The 20,490-nt window shown below is 36.0% G+C and overlaps 3 protein-coding genes across 3 annotated transcripts in view; 2 read left to right on the top strand and 1 right to left on the bottom strand.

Annotated features, from left to right (window-relative positions):
- The first annotated feature begins 1,052 nt into the window (after window positions 1-1,052).
- On the top strand, window positions 1,053-2,892 carry LOC123313157. Its single transcript, XM_044897898.1, has 4 exons — window positions 1,053-1,371; window positions 1,460-1,549; window positions 2,448-2,603; window positions 2,690-2,892. The coding sequence occupies exons 1-4, from the start codon at window positions 1,282-1,284 to the stop codon at window positions 2,735-2,737; spliced, it is 384 nt and encodes a 127-aa protein (XP_044753833.1). The 5' UTR covers window positions 1,053-1,281; the 3' UTR covers window positions 2,738-2,892.
- A 4,614-nt stretch (window positions 2,893-7,506) lies between these two features.
- Window positions 7,507-8,598, bottom strand: LOC123313147 (ribonuclease Oy-like). Its single transcript, XM_044897886.1, has 2 exons — window positions 8,436-8,598; window positions 7,507-8,379 (listed from the first exon to the last, which is right to left on the bottom strand). The coding sequence occupies exons 1-2, from the start codon at window positions 8,501-8,503 to the stop codon at window positions 7,578-7,580; spliced, it is 870 nt and encodes a 289-aa protein (XP_044753821.1). The 5' UTR covers window positions 8,504-8,598; the 3' UTR covers window positions 7,507-7,577.
- Window positions 8,599-13,329: 4,731 nt separating this feature from the next.
- Window positions 13,330-20,490, top strand: part of LOC123313140 (protein O-GlcNAcase) — a 30,747-nt gene continuing 23,586 nt past the window's right edge. The window contains exons 1-4 of the mRNA XM_044897877.1: window positions 13,330-13,605; window positions 13,691-13,742; window positions 13,821-14,317; window positions 17,815-18,096. Of these exons, the coding sequence (XP_044753812.1) occupies window positions 13,533-13,605; window positions 13,691-13,742; window positions 13,821-14,317; window positions 17,815-18,096 (904 nt within the window). The 5' untranslated portion in view covers window positions 13,330-13,532. The remainder of the gene's footprint in view (window positions 13,606-13,690; window positions 13,743-13,820; window positions 14,318-17,814; window positions 18,097-20,490) is intronic.

Below are 20,490 nucleotides of genomic sequence, written 5' to 3'. Positions count from 1 at the left end.
CTGCTATAAACGCCGGTTACGTAGAGGATATAGAGTAGTGCGTCGCCGGTGGCGCCATCGTTTGGCGTATGCTGCACCGCAATAGACGTGTATGCTTAGACTAGAGACTTCCCTAATCTAAGCGTGTATGCCACCCTGTGATCGCAACTGTCAAGAGCAGTGATGCCATCATTTGGCTAATTCTGGTACCACCATGGTGAGATGAAGTATTCTTCTACCATGGATATAATTCATATTTTGGTAATGGAAGGAGTCTTCAATTATTGAATTAAATCTGTTTATGAAATGTCTCTTTAACCTTCATAATCGAATTTTCAACTTCTTGAAGAAGGTATATGTTTAAGTTTTAGGAATTCCTATGAATTATTATTCTAGATTCTATTATTAACTCTATTTCAAATACTCCATTTCTGAAATGAAGAATTGCAAATACAGAAACTGTGCAGTCACTGTATATCAAATACTGCGTTTTGAAAATGCAGGATTATCAATACAGAAATTGTGCAGTTACTATACATCAAGAACTGCGTTTTGAAAATGCAGAATTATCAATACAGAAACTGTGCAGTTACTGTACATCAAAAACTGCGTTTTGAAAATGAAGAATTATCAATACAGAAACTGTGCAGACACTGTACAACAAAAACTGCATTTTGAAAATGCAGAATTATCAATACAGAAACTGTGCAGTTACTTAACATCAAAAACTGCGTTTTGAAAATGCAGAATTATCAATACAGAAACGATGCAGTCACTGTACATCAAAAGCTGCATTTTGAAAATGCAGAATTATCAATACAGAAACTGTGCAGTTACTGTACATTAAAAACTGCATTTTGAAAATGCAGAATTATCAATACAGAAACTGTGCAGATTCAGTACAGCAATCTATGTGCTGCATTTTGGTGGCACTTGTAGTGCAGTATTTGTACAGTTGCTGTATATTGTGTTTGTTGGGACGTTTAGACACGGAATATTGACGTTCAAAATTCCATAGGCTGCTTGACGACGAGTATTTTCAAACGAAAGTTACGATATCCGAGTAATGTTTTTGTGTAACAATACATACCTATTACATTATCGAAATGATTATTATATTAGTATTATTTTGATGGAGCAAAGCTATGGGCGTAAGTGCATATAAGCTTTACGCCACAAGAGGTTCGAGTAATGTCATGATTTGCTTATAAAAAATTGTATGCCTAAAAAGAATTAATCGACAATCGAAATAATCGCAGAAATATTTGCAAACCGATAATTTATTTCAGGCTTGCCAAAGAGATGAATGATTCCATAGGATATATATTCGCTCCTACACATAATGCTTATAACAACGTCTTGATGGGTATACTAGGGTATCTAGCTATTAAGGTGAGTGGAAACTATTCCACACGTAATTCGATATCTATATCGATATACAAAATTGGTTCTTGGCCAATTGTTATTTTTTTCTTTAAAGTTGAGAAGTTTACCAAATGCTCTTCAGTTGATTTTGTGGATATTTGTGCAGTGGCTCTCATGTCATTGCGGGCAGAAACTTGAGGATGCGGTGAGTAACTTAAATATAATAGAACAGATGTCAAATTTAAACTTCAAGAAAAAAAGGGGGACAAATCGGATACTTTGACTGTCAGTGTGAGCAATAAAAGCAAAAATCGTATACATATATGCAGTAACTCAGTGCAATCTCTATTTATTTAATTTTAATTTCTCGTCATAGTTTACAATCTACGCTGCTATCAATATAAGATATCCTCCTCAGAAGAATGTCACGCAACTCCTAAGTGCACTTTTTGAAACTGAGTTTTTGTTGACTGCAAACAGCCCATCATACCATATAGATAGGGTTAGTATAAGTAACATAAGAACTCAGCTACTTATTTCATTCATAACTGATCGTGCTTCACTATTGGCTTTTGGATCCTCAGTAATCTCAGCTAGTTCAATTAATGCAGAATGAGCTGAATTTGATATCGAAGTGCTTTTATGCTTTCCAGTTTGTTTCCAGTATACTAGTATACAGAACCTTTGTATGTATACAGTCAGCGCGATTCGGTAAATTTTTCTTAAAAATTTCCCACTGCATTTTCGAAACGGAAGAAGTAGATGAATTCTTTGGGAAACACCAAAGAGGACATTATTTTTTCCAGACTTGTTTGTGATGTTGGCATTATGAATAATCCAAGTTTGTGACCTCGATCGCCGAACACAACTTCGTCAAAAATCGAAAAAACTGGCGGGAAAATCATAATTTTTTAAAACTTTCACGATTATAACTCTAAAAGACTAGTTTTTGAAAAAACTACTTCAGGGCGTTTTTGGAGTAAACTACCGTTCATCGTACCGTTATCTAGGTTTTTATAACGAGCATCAGTAAACATAGGAGAGAGGACCCAACCTTCCCTTGCCTTGAATGAGTAAGAATAAAAACTTGTTGGATTTTTCAGAGCCTATTATTACGAACTGAGGTATTCGAGCTATCATGGTATAATATGGATCCATCTCTGGCGGGCATTTACAAAATTTTTCTTGCACATGTCAGTTCGACACTTCACATGAAAATTCAACCTATAATATACTTGAATATGAACAATTTTTCTTCGGTAAGTAAACTCATGGTATTCAGATCGATAATAAAAAATTGACTTAACAATAAAACAATTCAATATTAATCAAAAATTCATTTCAGATTCTCAAAGGCGCCTATTCATTTCTAATGTACCTATTGAAGATGTGAGGATGGAGGACATATGATTTCCATTTCAAGAAGTTTCAAAGGAATTTTAACGAAATGATAGATTTGTATAGCACTTAAATTCTATAATGAATTCATGCATGAAAATTAATCGTAGTAAACATGCAACTATCACTAAACGGTTCATTATTTTCTATTTGCGCGCTTGTTCCTTGGAACCAAGAGCTGTGCCGAGCACTGAAAAAAGTGCTTCGAGCACTAAGCACAGAGCACTGACAAAAAGTGTTCCCGAGTCTCGAGCACTTAGTACCGATTTTTCACGAAAGTGCAAAGTGCATGAACGTTCAAACAAATTCGTCGTCAAGTAGGCTATGGTCCAATGGAATTTTGAACGTCGATATTTCGTGTCTAAACGTAATTCTTAGCTTTTGCTGTAGGGGGCGATGGGGTAATTGCGGACGCTGAAGGGAAATGTATAACACTCGTAGAAAATGACTTATCAGTCTGATTTTATTAATTTATTAATCTTTGGTTAATCAACTATAGAATTATCATTCATAATTTCACTGGATTAATCAGAGGCAGATTTAATATATAGGCTAGGTAGGCTATAGCCTACGGAGGCGAATTTTCGTAGGCGGCCCCCCCAGACGGACCGATCTTTCTATACATACTTGAACTCTTAAAAATAAACTTGAAGTTCATTTCTCACAGTTAATGTTGATTTTTGTGCTCATCTGTCCGTTGTGCCCCCCCCAGAAAAAAATCCTGGATCCGCCCTTGGTAGGCGGCACATTTCCGAAAGCGAACTTTGACAGATTGATTATTTAGTAGAAGAGATGAGGAAAAAAATGTGAATATAGACAATATGTGCAACTGGATTAGAGATGGATTTTTTTCCTAATATAGATATTGCGGCAATTTGGATCAGCCTATAGGCGGCACATTTGTAAATCGGCCTCTGGTATTAATGAACAAAATTATTTTTTCCAAGAAATACAAAACCCTTTCTGTCCGTATTTACCCGAATCGTTTGGGATAAAAGCGGACGTGTGTTGGGTTAGTTGCAAACAGTTTAGGGTAGGGGACGATGGGGTAATTGCGGACGCTGAAGGGAAATGAAGTATAACACTCGTAGAAAATGACTTATCAGTCTGATTTTATTAATTTATTAATCTTTGGCCAATCAACTATAGAATTATCATTCATAATCTCACGGGATTAATGAAGAACATTGTTTTTTTCAAGAAATACAAAAACCTTTCTGTCCGTATTTACCCGAATCGACAATCGTTTGGGGTAAAAGCGGACGTGTGTTGGGTTAGTTGCAAACAGTTTAGGGTACTCACACATTTACTCAATTGAGGTAAATATTAATTGCAGAAAACACAGATAAAACCTTTTTCGGACGATGTTCCACCTGAACAGTTCTCGTGTACCCAATTACCGCACTTTACAAATATTCTTAGTCTAAGAAATAGTAGTTAGCAGAAAAGGCAGAATTAGTCCATTTTTTCTGTTGCAAAATTATTTTTGTCCATCTTTCATGTATATTTTCGTAACATCTGTGAACAAACAATAATTATTATTGTTTTCTATTCACTATATCTGGGGTGATTGCCTTGTTCGCAATTACCCCAAATGGCATTTCAAAAATAATAAAACAAAAATTTGAGACTGGTACAATATTTTGTTGAATGTTATTTGAGCATCACCTCTGTTGAAACAAAACAATCGATAGAAATCATTTACTATTCGACATCACTTTTTCTATATAAACCACAAGCAAAATGATAAATCCTCAAAATTAGATCAAAAGTTACAAAATTTTTTGAAATGACTTATCTTGAAAACTATGAACGAGCACCGGTAGTAACTGTTTTGTTCGCACTAAAGATGATTGAAACTAGATAACTTGGTCATGATAACTGAGCGCATGGAGAAGGATCTAATAGATATCCCTGTGTCCGCTTTTACTACTATCCAGGTGAACTGTCAAGTTAGCATTTTGGATTGTTGTTGAATTAAAATTATCAGGAAGTTATATGAAGATGGTTTTTACGGACGTGTAAAAAGCATTAATTATTGAATCCTACTTCAGAATTGGGGAGAAAATTGAAGGAGAGTGGAAATATTCTTTTAATATATTTCAGCGACATTCCCAAAGTACATCCCAATGTTGCTGAAAGAAACAATCTTTCGAAAGTATTGTTTTGCTATGCGTTGACGCAACGAAGAAGAAAACCTTAAAGTTATTCAGCAATAATGAAACTAACTATAAACTATGATGACCGGAGCTCCACGAACCTCTGTTCGGGTTTTATCTCAAGTGGCTGGAGTATCTTTCGATTGTGTAGATCCCAAAAGCTTTTGAAAAAATTGGAATTTTATGGTATTCGTGGCAACCAACTTGAACTGCTACGTAGTTACCTAACTAATAGAACGCAAAAAATGTCAGTTAGCACCGGTGACACAGTTCACACGTCCATTTTAGGACCCCTTCTTTTCCTTTTATATATTAATGATCTACCTTCAGCTATATCTACTTTCATCCAAATTATTGTCAATATACTTCTATTTGTAGACGACGCAAATGCACTTATTAAAAATAAAGACTTCAAAGCGTGCATCGAACAGACGAGAACAACCCTTAATCTAATAAGTATTTGGTGTAGTCAGAACGGGCTCCATCTAAATGTTACTAAAACTGAGTGTGTCATGTTCAGGACTAATAGATCTACAGAAAATTTTCCGGAAACAATAGATTTCAACAATACCACAGTCGAAGTAGCACAGGCCACTAAATTTTTAGGAGTTTATGTGGACAGTCAATTGAATTGGTGTGAACATATTCATCAGCTAAGAAAAAAACTCAATTGGACACTTTATATGATAAAAGGGTGTTATCTAGACGGGTAGATAGGCAACTTTTAAGATCAATCTATTTTGCGAGTTTTGATTCTACACTCAGGTACCTACGGAATCGTAATCTGGGGTAGTGGTTCTGATTGCAGTAAACTGTTTTTGCTGCAAAAGTCTGCGTTAAGATCTACGATTGGTCTAAAATATAGAGAATCATGTAGAGGGCATTTCAGACAGAAGAGAATTCTGACTTTCTTTGGGTTGTTAGTTTTGGAGTGCATTCTATTTGTGAAAACAAGTCCCCATTATTTTGAGAAACATAAATAACACATGACGTACTATTCCCTTTCACTTTCTTATACATAAAATGACACTAACGGAAAAAAAATTTCCATTTATTCTTCCATATACTTGGTATACCAAGTATATGTGTATCAAATTTTATAATAATGTAACGTTTTCTTCGCTTGATTAAAACGTCCAACTTATTAAAATTATTTATTTACACTTAATACACTTATAACTCACAAACTAACTATTTATTTCCACTCTTGTTTATTTCCACTAGTCACTTGCTCTGTAACTGTACTTGTACTTCCTACCTGCTCCTCCGCTAGGCTTATATAGGCGCCGAAAACATTCAGGTACCTTCGCGGTTATTCTAGAAGGAAGCGACTGCCCTGGTTCTCGAAAGGTCCGACCGCAAGGGCCGGACTGGTTACAATAATCTGCCCGAAAAAGTACTAGACATAGTTGATTTTAGGAAATTCAAAAAACATCTCACAGACTTGATTATATAAATATCAAACCATATTCGATTTCAGAATTTATGAATTATGGGTAATATAGAATCTAGGATGTAATATGATTTTTTTTGTTTCTCTGCAATTGACGATTTCCCACTTCTTTGGATATGTATTCAGGATTCAGGGAATAAAGGTATTGTTTTTGTTACTGTTATCTGTTGGCATATTTTATGCCACAGGATTTTAAATGAAAGACATCAGTTTGTTTTTATAAAGATTGACATTGAAAAAATTGAACGTATATTTAGTCACGTACGCCACTACATTGCCGGCGATGGACGGCTGCTCACCGGCATTTTACCGACGCCGATCAGCGGTCGGCGTGTGTGCCAGGTCCCGTTCCCACATATTGTTCACTATTGGAATTTGGACGACCGGTATAAAATCGGCCGACAGATTGTTCTGAAAATAACGAACACAAAAAAAAAAGATTGTCGAATATGGTGCAGTCGTTTATCAAACAATAATTACAGCATGTGTATGAAATACAATTTTTGCAGAGGTTAGCGTAAACGGGGTATCATACAAATCAGTGTATAATACAATTAAGAGCTTTGGGGAAAACCTCAGTAAAAAAACCCTTATTCGATAGTATTCACATTAATTCAAATAATTCAGGTAATTCAATTGGTTAGATATTATTGCACCAATCATTAAACTCAAGAAAGCATTCAATGGTCCCAATGGACCTAAGAAGAAAACATTTTATGTATTAAAACGCGACGCGACCTGACACGTCTCGAGTGTGGGATGTTCATAGTATGATTCTGGTATATATAGAAAACAATACATTTGATTCGACTCAACACGTTTTAATAATGTGTTTCAGCCCTAATGCCCCTAATCCTCGTAATCTAACGGACGCTGGGACAGTGTACTGCTCCACCCAAAATTTTGGGCTTGGAACTATATCGAAAAAAATTGAATACACTCTGAATAACCTAGGGAAGAGCGACCTTTCACAAAATTGATAGGTATTCCAAATCCCACTCTTTAGCCCTACAAAGGGTTAATATTCCCTCTATTATGGATGTACGAGCTAAAGCACATGCATAAGCATATATTGGTAACTGGTCATATGAGGCCGGTCCACCTATATTAGGTCCATGATTTTATGTTCAATTAATAAATAAACTGCAAGCATTCATTTTTAAAAATATAATTTATTTATGACCCAATTATTACAATTTGATCTAGGTACTTTCATTTTTATTTCACAGTGTGAACCAAATGAGAAATTTGATGAGAATATACCACTCATGCAACATTTGTTCTTGGGCAATAATTTCTTGAGGATCTATAAAATAACCATCCACTGTAGCTTCTGCCATCTCACCCGGAATATCTGCTAAGTATTTTATTGCCTTTTTTTTACTACAGTTACTAGGTTCTAAATTCTGAGAAGTACAGTTTATCAATTGAAATGATCTATTAAAACATAACCGTAATTCACTGATCAATGATTCTTTTGTTTTTGAGTCTACTACACACTGAACTTGTGGAGTAACATTCAATTTTTTAAATATTGCGCTATAGAAATCATCTATAGTATAATTATTCATATTAGGTGATATATTTGAATCCTTAAGTATCGACAACATATTATACTGGCTGTGCAATTCTAGACCTTTATGAAAATAATTATACACGCTATTGAGCTGGGGTAAACTTGATGCACATGTTCCATGTTTATCCCATTCATGTGACCAGAAAGAGTTTACTTTTGTGTTACCCTCTATATTGGTCCAATATTCATTCAGATCATTTAGTATAGGCTGGAGTTGATCTGGGTCAAAATGAATAGCTGAATCACAATTATTAGGACCGTTTGTACCTGATTTTGTAGGCCAGAGCCCATGGATTAACCAAGAATTATGCTGAGCAGGGAGTTTGCAAACATTGTTTTTAGCTTTTTCCTCCCATTCTATACAAGCAGAAATAGCCCATCTTTGAGAAAACATTAAGTAATCCCAAGGTGGTAAATCGTGTATTTTTGCAGCATTACTATAGCAGAAGCTGAAAATGAAAACATAGTGAGAAATAATTCTCAATACTACTTTTCCAATATTCACCTTTCTCGGATTCTGAACAATGAAATAGTAAAAATACTGATAGCGAAAACATATGGCCGATGACGCATGACTGATAAAACTGATTTTTATTTGTGAACGATTGTTTTCTAATTCTACATAATATTTTGTTTTATGACGTTAACCTGAAGTTAATCATATGTTTTGATAACACCTAACCTTGAATTTCGTTTTCAACGAAAAGTCGTTTTTTCGTGTAAGTTGTGTGTGAAAAGAGTAAATGGTCGTGTGACGTCATAAATACGGGTACATAATAGGCGCTTTCCTTTTGGTGCTTCATGCACCGGTACAGCTCCGAGCTTCTCGCCCCTGAGCTATTCCCAAATACACTGCGCAAAAAAATTAACGCATATTATGGAAATCTCAAATTTATTCTACAACTGAAGGTGTTCTCAATGATAATTATTTTTATCAGAATTATGCATGCATATGTTATCCACTTTCAACGGTTTTCTTCAATACATATGTTTTTTCCCAGCAGGAATAAAAAAAGATGATATCAGATTTTGAATGTATTGTCTCCATTCTAAAATCAGTTGTTCTCGATCAATTCTAGTGATCAATAGTTTTTCTTTCGTTTGATTTTCTACACTCGATCGCTATGCAACGCGAAACACGCCCAAAGGACCCAAGAGGACCCACAGTGTGTGGGGAAGGCTGAGAAGTTCAGAAAATCATCCAGCTACTCTTAATGACTTAGGAATCCAACTCGGAGAAATCTGGGAAGGATTTGATCGGAACATTTTAAGATCACTCATTTTGAATATGAACCGACGTTGCCGAGCTGTAATTAACGCAAGCAAGGGGTGGAAATACCAAGTATTAAATCACTTATCAGCATTTCAGTATTTTGATAATTGTTCATTTCTCTTCTTTCACATAAGATTCGATGAAATCCTGAATTTTTCTTCCATTTAATGTGTCTTGTTCCGTTCAAAACCTTTCCGAAAGAACATAAAAAATAAGTTATAAAGTCAATGAAGAGTTAACTTTCATTGAAATTGAGATTTTCAGAATGTGCGTTAATTTTTTTGCGCAGTGTAAAACGGTGCACCAACTCCGCGCGGCGAGTTGGACGATCAGCTGTTGAGCAAAATGACAAGAGACAAGTCCGGATTCGCGATTCTTTGGGTTATTTGTTTTCAGTTTGACGTTAAAGTCGTTGATTATTAAAAAGTTTCACTATTTTTTCGAGAGCTATTGCCATATATTTGGTTGAAAAACTTGATTTACCGGGTAAACTTTACCCTTTCTTTGCTATGGAGAATACAAATATACAAAATACTGGAAATGTATGTAGATATAAAACTTGAAACAACTATTTAACAATGATTTCATCTGTTAAAGCGTTAATAATCCTCTTTGGTGAAAGTAGGTAAAGAGTGTTCTCATTTCACGAAAATTGCATTCAAGTATATATGTGAAATATCAACTTATTCGAAATGAAATGCTACATTTTCACCGATGGGCGCTACTAAACTGAAGCTCATCGTTTATTCATTTGATCGATCTCTTCATTCAAAATCATTCAGTTCTAATTCCATCTAACATTGATTCTTTATTCATTTATTCAATAAAAAAACTAACTGACAGCTTCAATTGACGAAAAAATCAATCTTAGGTGGTCCATAAGGCCTGCCGCAAACGTGCAATTTTTAGTTTTGCAACTGTTTAGTTGCAGAAGTGAGTACAATGCATTTATATGGGGCCGCGCAGACATACAACTGAAAAGTTTTGCGATCTAATAGTTTCAGCCTCGACACAAACTCATTGAACTCTATGGGAACTTCTCATAGAGTTCAATGCACAAACTAAACATTTGCGTATGTGTGCACACTCGAACCGCTTGCAATCAAACTCAGTTTGTCTATGATCAAACTGTCCAGTGTCCATAAATTTCAACAATACACGTCTTCTAATCTTTGTTCATAGACCTATTAAACACATGGACACGGAGTAGAGAGAGAGGGGGTGCGGCCGAAATAAGATAGAGCTAGTATGAGCAAAACATTCGTTTACACTTTGTATTTATCGAAATTTTCAGAGTTTTCTCATAAATTTTGAATAAACTTTGAATGTCGTATTCTTTTCCTGTTATGAATGTAATAATGGTGTCCTCGTAGAGTGCAATTAATAGTAAGAAATGAGTTGAAGAGAAAGATAAAGTGAAATTTAACAGGTAAAGTAACTTCGAATATATTAATCGATTTATTATATCATAGTTGAATTATTCATATCGAATCAATACCTAAATGTTTGTAAATTCTTTTCTCATCTAGATTTCCGAAAAACGAGGTCATGAGGAATAACTGAAATATGGCTGTGAAAAGAAAGGACTTTAATCTGAATGAAAAGGCATTAAAGGCAGTGATATTAGGTCATCATTCTCCAAAAACAGATTGAAAAACCCTCTCTATAAGAGAACTTTTTTAGAGTTCAATGATACTTACTGACAAAGAAACTGCAAAAACCAGAAGGAACCTCTTCTAAATTTAAAATTTTTTTGTAAAACATATCTATGTTATATCAGTAAATGATTAACAGTTGAAGAGAAAAAACGAAGGGTTTACAAATTTTTTTATTAAATTTGTTAATAATGTGTTTGTCCACCGCGGTTATCCTCCCCAACACGTCTTGGCATTAATGCAAGAAGATGGTCTATTTCTTCTTGAGGGATACTATCCGAAGCTATCTTTATGTCTTGTCTCTGAGCCTCCAAAGTCCGTGGAGGCTGGGGTAAATTTCCAAGCCTTCTACCCATGATGTCCCACTACCCGTGAGAACGCGGCTTTACCAAAAAAAAAATTTAAAATTTAAACAGCTCCTTCTGGTTGTTGCAGTTTCTTTATCAGTTAGTATATATTATAAACATTGAACTCAAGAACTTGAGTTTCCGCTTGATTTACTTTTTTTTTTCAAATAATTATTGAGTTCGTCGCTACCTCTAAAGAATAAATATAGAATGTCAAAACTATTGAGGGTAGAGCCAAAAACATGCAAAGATCATAGAGTAGAAAGATAGGAAACGCCCTCATATCGCTCTAGTACCCTTGTTTATATAACCTATATCTATAAACAAGGCTAGTACTAAAAACCGACTACATTTTGGCCAGTGAAAACACATTTGACAATGAGATGGCGCTGAAAACGTATTATCAATACAGAAAAACTGTTCAATAACAGTTTTCTGTTTTATAATTGGGGGGCGCGAAATTCGAATTCTATTCCTTGTATTAAATTTCAATATTGACCTTGTTGTGACCAGAAAACAAACATCCTGAGCGACAAAACAATTGTTGGATTGTTCTGTGACCAGGATGTTAGTTTTCATCTGAACATTGTTTGGAATCGATTGGTATCAATGAAATACGCTGTTGGATGTGATAAATTTTCATTGGCAATCTATAAAAAATTTACAAAAATTTGAAATTATGAACAACGAATAGAGCTTTGACTAGGATACAAGAGTACATGGTTATCTGCTATAGGTACGTCAAAGGTGTTTTTTCTGTGAAAACGTTTTGAATTAATAAAGTGAGTTGAATTTGTACAATTTATATCAGAAATTGATTCGAACCAATGTTCAATTTACCGTCATAGGATACACATTTCCGTTACTTACATATTATTTATAAAATTTTCAGAACCACAATTGTAAAAAACCTTACAGAGGTATACAAGACCTGTATTCAAGCCCGTCAGTGTTTAATTTCTTCATGCTTTCTTATGATTTCTTCATGGTATGGTCTCTTTATGACACAATATACAAATTGATTGACGAATGAACAAAACACTCACAGAAGATTTCATAAAACTTTGACTTTCCAAACAATTTGACAGTCACCCGATTTCCAAATCGAAATCCATAAAACTTTTGCATTTCTGAATATATTGAAGGCAATTGAGAATCTTTGAATGGAAGTATAAAAGTCATAATTTCCCCTAAATGAGCCCTTCATGTAAGGGATGCTTTCTGCATACAACAATTTACGTGGATGAGCAGTTTTCAATCGACTTGCAGTAAGATGTTCATTGCACATGGTGTAGTCGGTAGTGTTTGCAGGCCTTTACGCCCTCAAAATTGTATCCACTTCGTAGCACTGAAAATAAAAATCAATGAATGACCGAGTCACATGTTACCAGTTTTAATACTTACATTCCCATTTTCCTTAGTAAAATTCGTTTTATGTGATCCACAGTTCTTCACCATACAATAATTTTCGAACGATATTCTGAGGTTTTCGCCAAGAAATGAGACAAAAATTTCAATAATCAGCAACTAGAACGGGCTTGAAAAACAAAAGGCGATACGAGGTTGTCTATGGATACGAGAATCAAAACATTCAAAACTTGTTTGATCAAAATGGCCATATGACTCTGACATCTCGCAAAATTTCATATGTCCCTCGAATTAAAATTTTAGCCAGTCTTAGGGCCTTAAAAACACATTTGAAACACAGATGGCGCTCACATCACTTTAGTCGTGCAGTGACTTCATATACCAAATGGTGTATAAGGTCACTGTATTTAGTAGCTTCGTTTCCTATCTTTCTACTCTATAATCTTTGACATACAGCTTATTAATCTGCTGTCACGTAACACAAAACGCTCCGCTTATTTGTGTTCACAGAGAAAAAAGGTCCTTTGTCTATGATGCATAGACAATATTCATATTCTACTCATAGAGCACAGAACACTTATAAGTAGGGCATTGAACTCTATGGGTTCAATGAAGTAGGGTATCCATATCATAGACATAAACTCTCTATGTCTATGATTCTACTCTGTTCTATGTGTTCTGTGTGTGCGTCTTCCATTGAACTCTATGGGATCCCATAGAGTTCAATGACATCTTCACACGTGTTCTGTGCTTCACATTGTCAGGTGTCAGGTCGCAACATAGACAGCAGGAGAAATTTTTCATGCTTCGATTTTATGATGAATGCGAATGCATAGATTTTCCTTTTTCGTAGCCGCATAATAAATCCATCTTTTTTATAGGTTAATTAATAGTATCTTAGTGTATATTGTTTTTGCTTTAATTGATAATTACTTAAAAGAACTACAGTGTTATGAAAAATGGCTGAAGTTTCAACGACTGCTGATAATTTGAATACAAAAAATGGCAATTTTATATGTGGTGTAGTTGAAGGTACAAATACGATAATTTTCTGGTGCTATGTGGAAGTCCCTCAAGTAAAAGTTTCCCTTGATGTTTACAAATTTTTAACTTCCAGGATTTTATGGGAGGCCATGGACAACAGAACAGAGGAAGGACTTATTTCAAAAGTAAGTTGTATCATGGTACTTTCATAGATCCTAATATCCTAAGTTTCTCAATTTGTTAACATTGAAATACCTTTTTAGAATGAAGAAATGGGGAATGGACTCTTATATTTATGCACCTAAGGATGACTACAAACATCGAGCATATTGGAGAGAGTTGTATACCGTTGAGGAAGCTGAACATCTGTCAGGTTTAATTCAAGCTGCCAATGACCAAAACATCACATTTTACTATGCACTGTCACCAGGCTTAGATATAACTTACAGTAGTACCAAAGAAATAACTGCCTTGAAAAGAAAATTAGAACAAGTATCTCAATTTGGTTGTGAAGCATTTTCATTGTTATTTGATGACATAGAACCAGAAATGTGTGAAGCTGACAAGGAAATATTCCAGTCCTTTGCTCAAGCTCAAGTATCAATCACCAATGAAGTATATCAGCATTTAGGACACCCCAAATTTATTGTATGTCCAACTCAGTATTGTTCATCAAGGGCAATACCAAATGTAACAAATTCAGAGTATCTCAATACATTAGGATCCAAGTTATCTCCTGAAATAAACATTATGTGGACAGGTAAGAAATAAATATACATAGAATAGTCATCATATTCAGTAATTCTGAGTAAAACCGGATTAGTTCAATTGTATTAGGACCAAAATGGCAAAAAAAAGTATAATTTGTACAAAAGATATTACTTTTTAAATAGCTTCGTTAGAGACCAAATAAGATCATCTTAGTTTTCCTTTGTGATGTTTACAATGAAAAAGTTCAAATAGACCACAGTTTAAACTTTGTGGAAAATCCAAAAATGTAATAAAATATGGATTATCCCATTAGGAATAAGTTTGGTTCACTTCTGGTATAGTCGGAAGTACCACTGAGAAGGAAACAGTTGAGTTGAATAAATCCTGGCTATTCATTATGGCATTATGAATACATATTACAATTCTGCAGAAAAAAAATCCCATTCAGTTCACTAGATACACTAGATTCACAGTCTTGTTGCAACAAATCGATGTATAAATGAACATCTCAAAATAACCATAATAATTCACCCAACTCTTGGGTTCTTCAGTATGGAAACTTGTTGACTCGATATCTGGATTTCCCGAGAAAGGTATCTCAAAAACCAAAAAAATTACACATTGTGGGCACAAAGACAGAGAAACATTGGATGTGTGTACTACAAAAAATGCATTCAAAGCACTGCAATGGCCATTTCATCTACATATCTATGTTCCAAGCCTACTTATTGTCTTATTATTCAATAATGAAACAGAAAGCAGGAAGAGGTATTTTCTTTCTCATATTTACACTTTTAAATCAGCAAAAAATTTGCAGCAAGATAGAGAAACTTTCAACTTCAGTTAACATTAAAAAAATTTGAATCATGAAAATGGCTCTATTAAAAAATTCAATAAATTTGTTTGAATTACTCATAAAAAGTGCCTCTAGAATGTCATAATGATTTTCGAGTCAAGTTGAAAGAAGGTACTAATTGAAAATTGCAAATGTCTCCATTTTTGTTCATGACTCAAAGTCTAGAAATGATAGGCCGATTCTGTTTTCATATTTGGACTAGTCAGGAAAAAAGAGCTTGAGACTGTGTCATCCGTTTTATTCTAGCTCTTATAGTTCTCGAGATCCCCTCAGTTGACAATGAATTTCGACAACCCTGTAGAAACACATGATTTTTGTTAGGATCAGTTTAGAGTTCAACCCATCTAGGTACTTAAGTTACTCATTGCTTATTAGCACCAATGAGAAAAAATTTGTTTTTCCAATATTTCAAGGAAAGCAAAGCTGATCTAGTTTTCTTGACCCTCAAATGAAAGTTCATGCAAAGTTTTAGTCATATAGAGTGGGTGACATCTAGCGAATATTATTAAAGATGACTAGATGTATTCCATGTGTTGAACTCTATGGTCACGAGCTATAATCTTTTCCTTTGGAAAAAGTGGGGGAACTAGTTAATTGATCAATTATTTTTTATAATTTGATAATTATAGAAACCTTGGAAGTTGTACCAGGGGCAGTGGCGGTTTCAGAGGGGGGTAATCGGGTAATTCCCATTCCCCACCGTCCACCCCCATAGAATTTTTTTATCCCTCATTTTAATGGGGGAAGGATGCGTTTTATAGCCTCTCCTCTCAAATGCCAACCTCACCTACTCGCGGTGCACCCTGTTTTTACGAACGAGGCTCTGGCGACCGAACATGAGCGGTATAACTCTGTTTCCCACAATTACCTAGCCTAAACATTGGCTTGAGCAGGAAATGGTTCTCTGCGTTGCTCAAGTCACGTCTCAGACCTTATCGTCTCACGATACCTGTGCCACAAGATAATCTAGTCGTAACCGCAACAAAAGTTGCACTGACAGCGTTACCAGTGCAGTTTTTGAACACCTTCTAACGCAGCTCCTACAAAAAGATGGATCAGTCGAACAGGACAAAATTTGTATCCGGAGGTAAAATACCCTCCCATTCGAATCTCCGGGGGAGGGTGCCTGAACGAGTGAATCATCGAACAACCACCAATGAAAAGCACATAGCTTTTGCAGCATGGAACGTCAGAACCTTGCTAGACAACCCCAAGGCTGAACGACCAGAGAGGCGTACTGCCCTAATCGATAAGGAACTGCAACGAACGTCCATTGCAATAGTTGTCTTAAGCGAGACACGCTTTTCGGACGAAGGTAGCTTGGTAGAACAAGCGTATACTTTTTTCTGGAAAGGCTTGCCGGAAGGCGAAATCAGACAACATGGCGTAAGCTTTGCCATTAGAAACGAATTGGCTGCCAAGCCTTCGAAAACATATCAGCCTTGAGAATGAAACTCTAGAACAGGTCGAGCAGTTCAAATACTTGGGAAGCTTCATAAATACTAGGGCTAGCCTAGACACGGAAATACACAACCGTATCAATTCGGCATCACGGGCATTCTGGAAGCTAAAGGTCAGAGTGTTTCAAAATCACGACCTCAATCTGAAGACCAAGACAGCTGTTTACAAAGCAGTCGTCCTCCCAACGCTTCTTTTCGGAAGCGAAAGCTGGACGCCCTACAGGCGACATATTAAACAGCTTGAACAACAAACGCAACAACGTCATCTAAGACAAATAAGGCACATCAGATGGTTCCACAAAGTTTCGAATGCAGAAGTCTTGCAACGCGCGAGTTGTACAACAATTGAGACACAAGTAACGAGGGCCCGACTTAGATGGAGCGGCCACATTCTGAGGATGCAAGACACAAGACTCCCCAAAATAGCTTTGTATGGCGAATTCACATAAGGAGCCCGAAAACCAGGAGGCCAGTATAAGCGGTTTAAGGATAAACTGCATCAATCCCTAAAATCAGTTAATGCCAATCATAACTGGGAACAACTAGCGTTGTACAGGTCACAGTGGAGGTCTTTGGTACACAAGTTATAATGAAGACCCGAGAAGGATTCAGCGGCGGCCAGATCTGGTTGGTGACTATCCATGCCCGGAGTGTGGAAGGATCTGCAGGTCACGGTTGGGTCTCTTTAGTCACAGGAGGGCACACAGTCGCTGAACTAGCCCTAAGAAATTACAAGCCTGTTCGCAATTATTTTTTCATTCGCATACGCGATGAATAACGAAAGAGTAACAATTCTATGGATAACCCTTAGCAGCGCAGCTGCACCGAACTCAGTTTCGGTTACGGCTGTAGTTTCGGCTGGATTTTGGCCGAAAACGAAACTGAGCCGAAACCTGTTTTTTTGGCCGAAACTAGGCCGAAACCGAAACCGAAAGTTCGGTCGGACTCTAGTTATATTTCCGGAACCAATTAAGTTACAAACTAATTATACCTTTTTTTAAACGGAATCGAGCTGAATATGGGATATAATTCACAATAGCTTAAGAATCTCTAGATAGTTCACTTTTTTTTGTCCATTGTGATATTTTCAGTGTGAACTTTTTTGAAGAATTGAGGTTTTAGCAATTTTTTTTTTGTTATGGTCGTTTTTTTTTGCGTCTGGTGTTTATCAAAAGTGTTATGGAAATCAGAAAGAAATAAGTGTTAAAATAACCGTACATTTATTTGCAGGTCAAAAAGTAATAACAAGGACTTTAACAGCTGAGAACATTCAAGAAATCACAGAAGCTTTGAGGAGACCTCCAGTAATTTGGGACAATATACACGCTAATGATTATGATCAAAAAAGAGTATTCTTAGGGCCGTATTCTGGGAGATCCCCAGATCTCATTCCAAAATTGAGAGGTGTGGTCACCAATCCAAACTGCGAATATGGTGCAAATTTTATTGCCATTCATACGTTGGCGCAGTGGTCAAGGTGTAATATTGATGGTCAAAGAGATCTCACTCTGAGTAAGTTTTTTTTTCAAAAATAACCTCCTGGTTCTAGTTCGAATAACTCATTTTTTGAGATGATTTTTGGCTATGTTTTTATTACAACACGCCTGTTCAGTAATCAAGTGTAGTTTAATCATTTTGTGTTGGCTGAAGAAATATTACGTCCGGTTTCATAATCAAATTTAAAGTCATTTTAAGCTTAAAGCTTCCTTTACTGTCATAAGCAGGGTTAAAGGAAGCTTTAAAGTTAAAGCGGCTTTAGGTTTAATTATGAAACCGGCCGTTAATGATGTATCATTTTTTTATTGTATCACACGTTTTCGAAAGCATTCGCCGGAATTATCAGGAAATATGTCTTTTTGAACCCATATGAACCACTGAATGAAGTTGTACTGAACCCCATGACGCAATCTAACATTCGGATCTACCGCAAAATTTCGGGCGCAAAGAGAATACCATTAACAATTTTATACAGAGCGATTAAAAAGCAACGCACAAAATTCATATTTTGGTGTCTTCTACTTTGTAGAAAAACGCTCGAACAGGTCAATTTTCATCTCAAAATACGGTTAAAAGCGGTGAAATTGATTTGATGGGGGACTTTTATACCTGATGTTAATTATGTAGAACCAGTTTGAATTTACCTTGATTCTCGTGGACATCCGCGCTATAGTTAGTCGTAGAGATAACCTTCCATAATTGATTATGGTTATGGATTTTGTTAAATTAATAGAGCTTTTTCCCTTTCACAGAGCTAGACTGATGAGGTCTAATTTTTAATCTAGCTCTCTGATAACCCAAGTAAAATGTAAGGGATTGTCAAAGACTTTAGAATTGGATATAGTCCATTCAATAATGATTGACATCCCAGTAGGCCTTGAAGTTCAGACGAAGCTAAATATCTGGTCGCAAAGAATCTTCAATAATTTCTGTAGTTTCAATCACAGAACTCGGAATATATGTGTTCGGCAACAAATTTTCTTCGTTAGAACAGAAAAATAGTTATTTTCCTATCAAGTGCGGAAAGTGATACTGATACTCAACTGCTTACCCAAACTCTGCTTCGCATCGTTCGGGCAACGGCAGTTTCGTGCGGGCAAGACACTTTCCGCAAGAGTTAGGAACAATATTTTTTCTACAAGCGCTTGAAATATAGAAATGTATCCATTTTACGAAACAGATCATATCTCATTTGATTAATTCATACCTATATAATGACAGACGTTATTCTGCATGTCGTTACTATGGGTTTCTCATCGTTGACGTTCTGTCCATAGAAAGATGATAGAATTTAATTTACTCTATAATATTTGCGTGCGGGAAAACCCCTGCTAATCCATTATTGCAGGCGTTTTTCCCGCACTTTTTGGGAAAGTGACTCTTTGCAACTTGGAATGCGTGCGGGAAAAAGGTTGAACGCACACCCATAGTAACGACATGCAGAATTACGTCATTATATTATATGAATTAATCGAATGAGATATGATATGTTTCGTGAAATGGATACATTTATATATTTCAAGCGCTTGTAGAAAAAATATTGTTCCTAACTCTTGCGGAAAGTGTCTTGCCCGCACTCAACTGCTTACCCGAACTCTGCTTCGCATCGTTCGGGCAACGGCAGTTTCGTGCGGGCAAGTATCACTTTCCGCACTTGATAGGAAAATAACTATTTTCTACAAGCGCTTGAAATATATAAATGTATCCATTTCACGAAACATATCATATCTCATTCGATTAATTCATATAATATAATGACGTAATTCTGCATGTCGTTACTATGGGTTTCTCATTGTTGACGTTCTGTGCATAGAAACATGATAGAATTTAATTTACTCTATAATATTTGCGTGCGGGAAAAACCCCTGCTAATCCATTCCCACACGCAAATGCGTGCGGAAGAAAGAAAGAAAGAAAAGAAAGAAATAGCAGGCGTTTTTCCCGCACGTTTTGGGAAAGTGACTCTTTGCAACTTGGAATGCGTGCGGGAAAAAGGTTGAACGCGCACGCTTGTAGAAAATAGTTATTTTCCTATCAAGTGCGGAAAGTGATACTTGCCCGCACGAAACTGCCGTTGCCCGAACGATGCGAAGCAGAGTTCGGGTAAGCAGTTGAGTGCGGGCAAGACACTTTCCGCAAGAGTTAGGAACAATATTTTTTCTACAAGCGCTTGAAATATATAAATATATCAATTGCACGATACAGATCATATCTCATTTGATTAATTCATATAAAATGACAGACGTAATTCTGCATGTCGTTACCATGGGTTACTCATCGTTGACGTTCGGTGCATAGAGACATGATAGAATTTAATTTATTCTATAAGATTTGCGTGCGGGAAAAACCCCTGCTAATCCATTCCCGCACGCAAATGCGTGCGGGAAAGAAATAGCAGGCGTTTTTCCC

The sequence above is a fragment of the Coccinella septempunctata genome, chromosome 5 (assembly GCF_907165205.1).
Source record: "Coccinella septempunctata chromosome 5, icCocSept1.1, whole genome shotgun sequence".
NCBI classification, from domain to species: domain Eukaryota; kingdom Metazoa; phylum Arthropoda; class Insecta; order Coleoptera; family Coccinellidae; genus Coccinella; species Coccinella septempunctata.
This window is presented reverse-complemented; position numbering and strand designations above follow the sequence as displayed.

Coding starts and splice junctions, on each gene's coding strand:
- LOC123313147 (XM_044897886.1), bottom strand. CDS start 8,503: ATGCGTCATCGGCCATATGTTTTCGCTATCAGTATTTTTACTATTTCA. Junction 8,380..8,435: donor TTGTTCAGAATCCGAGAAAG/GTGAATATTGGA, acceptor TTTCATTTTCAG/CTTCTGCTATAGTAATGCTG.
- LOC123313157 (XM_044897898.1), top strand. CDS start 1,282: ATGAATGATTCCATAGGATATATATTCGCTCCTACACATAATGCTTAT. Junction 1,372..1,459: donor TAGGGTATCTAGCTATTAAG/GTGAGTGGAAAC, acceptor TTTTCTTTAAAG/TTGAGAAGTTTACCAAATGC. Junction 2,604..2,689: donor ATATGAACAATTTTTCTTCG/GTAAGTAAACTC, acceptor AATTCATTTCAG/ATTCTCAAAGGCGCCTATTC.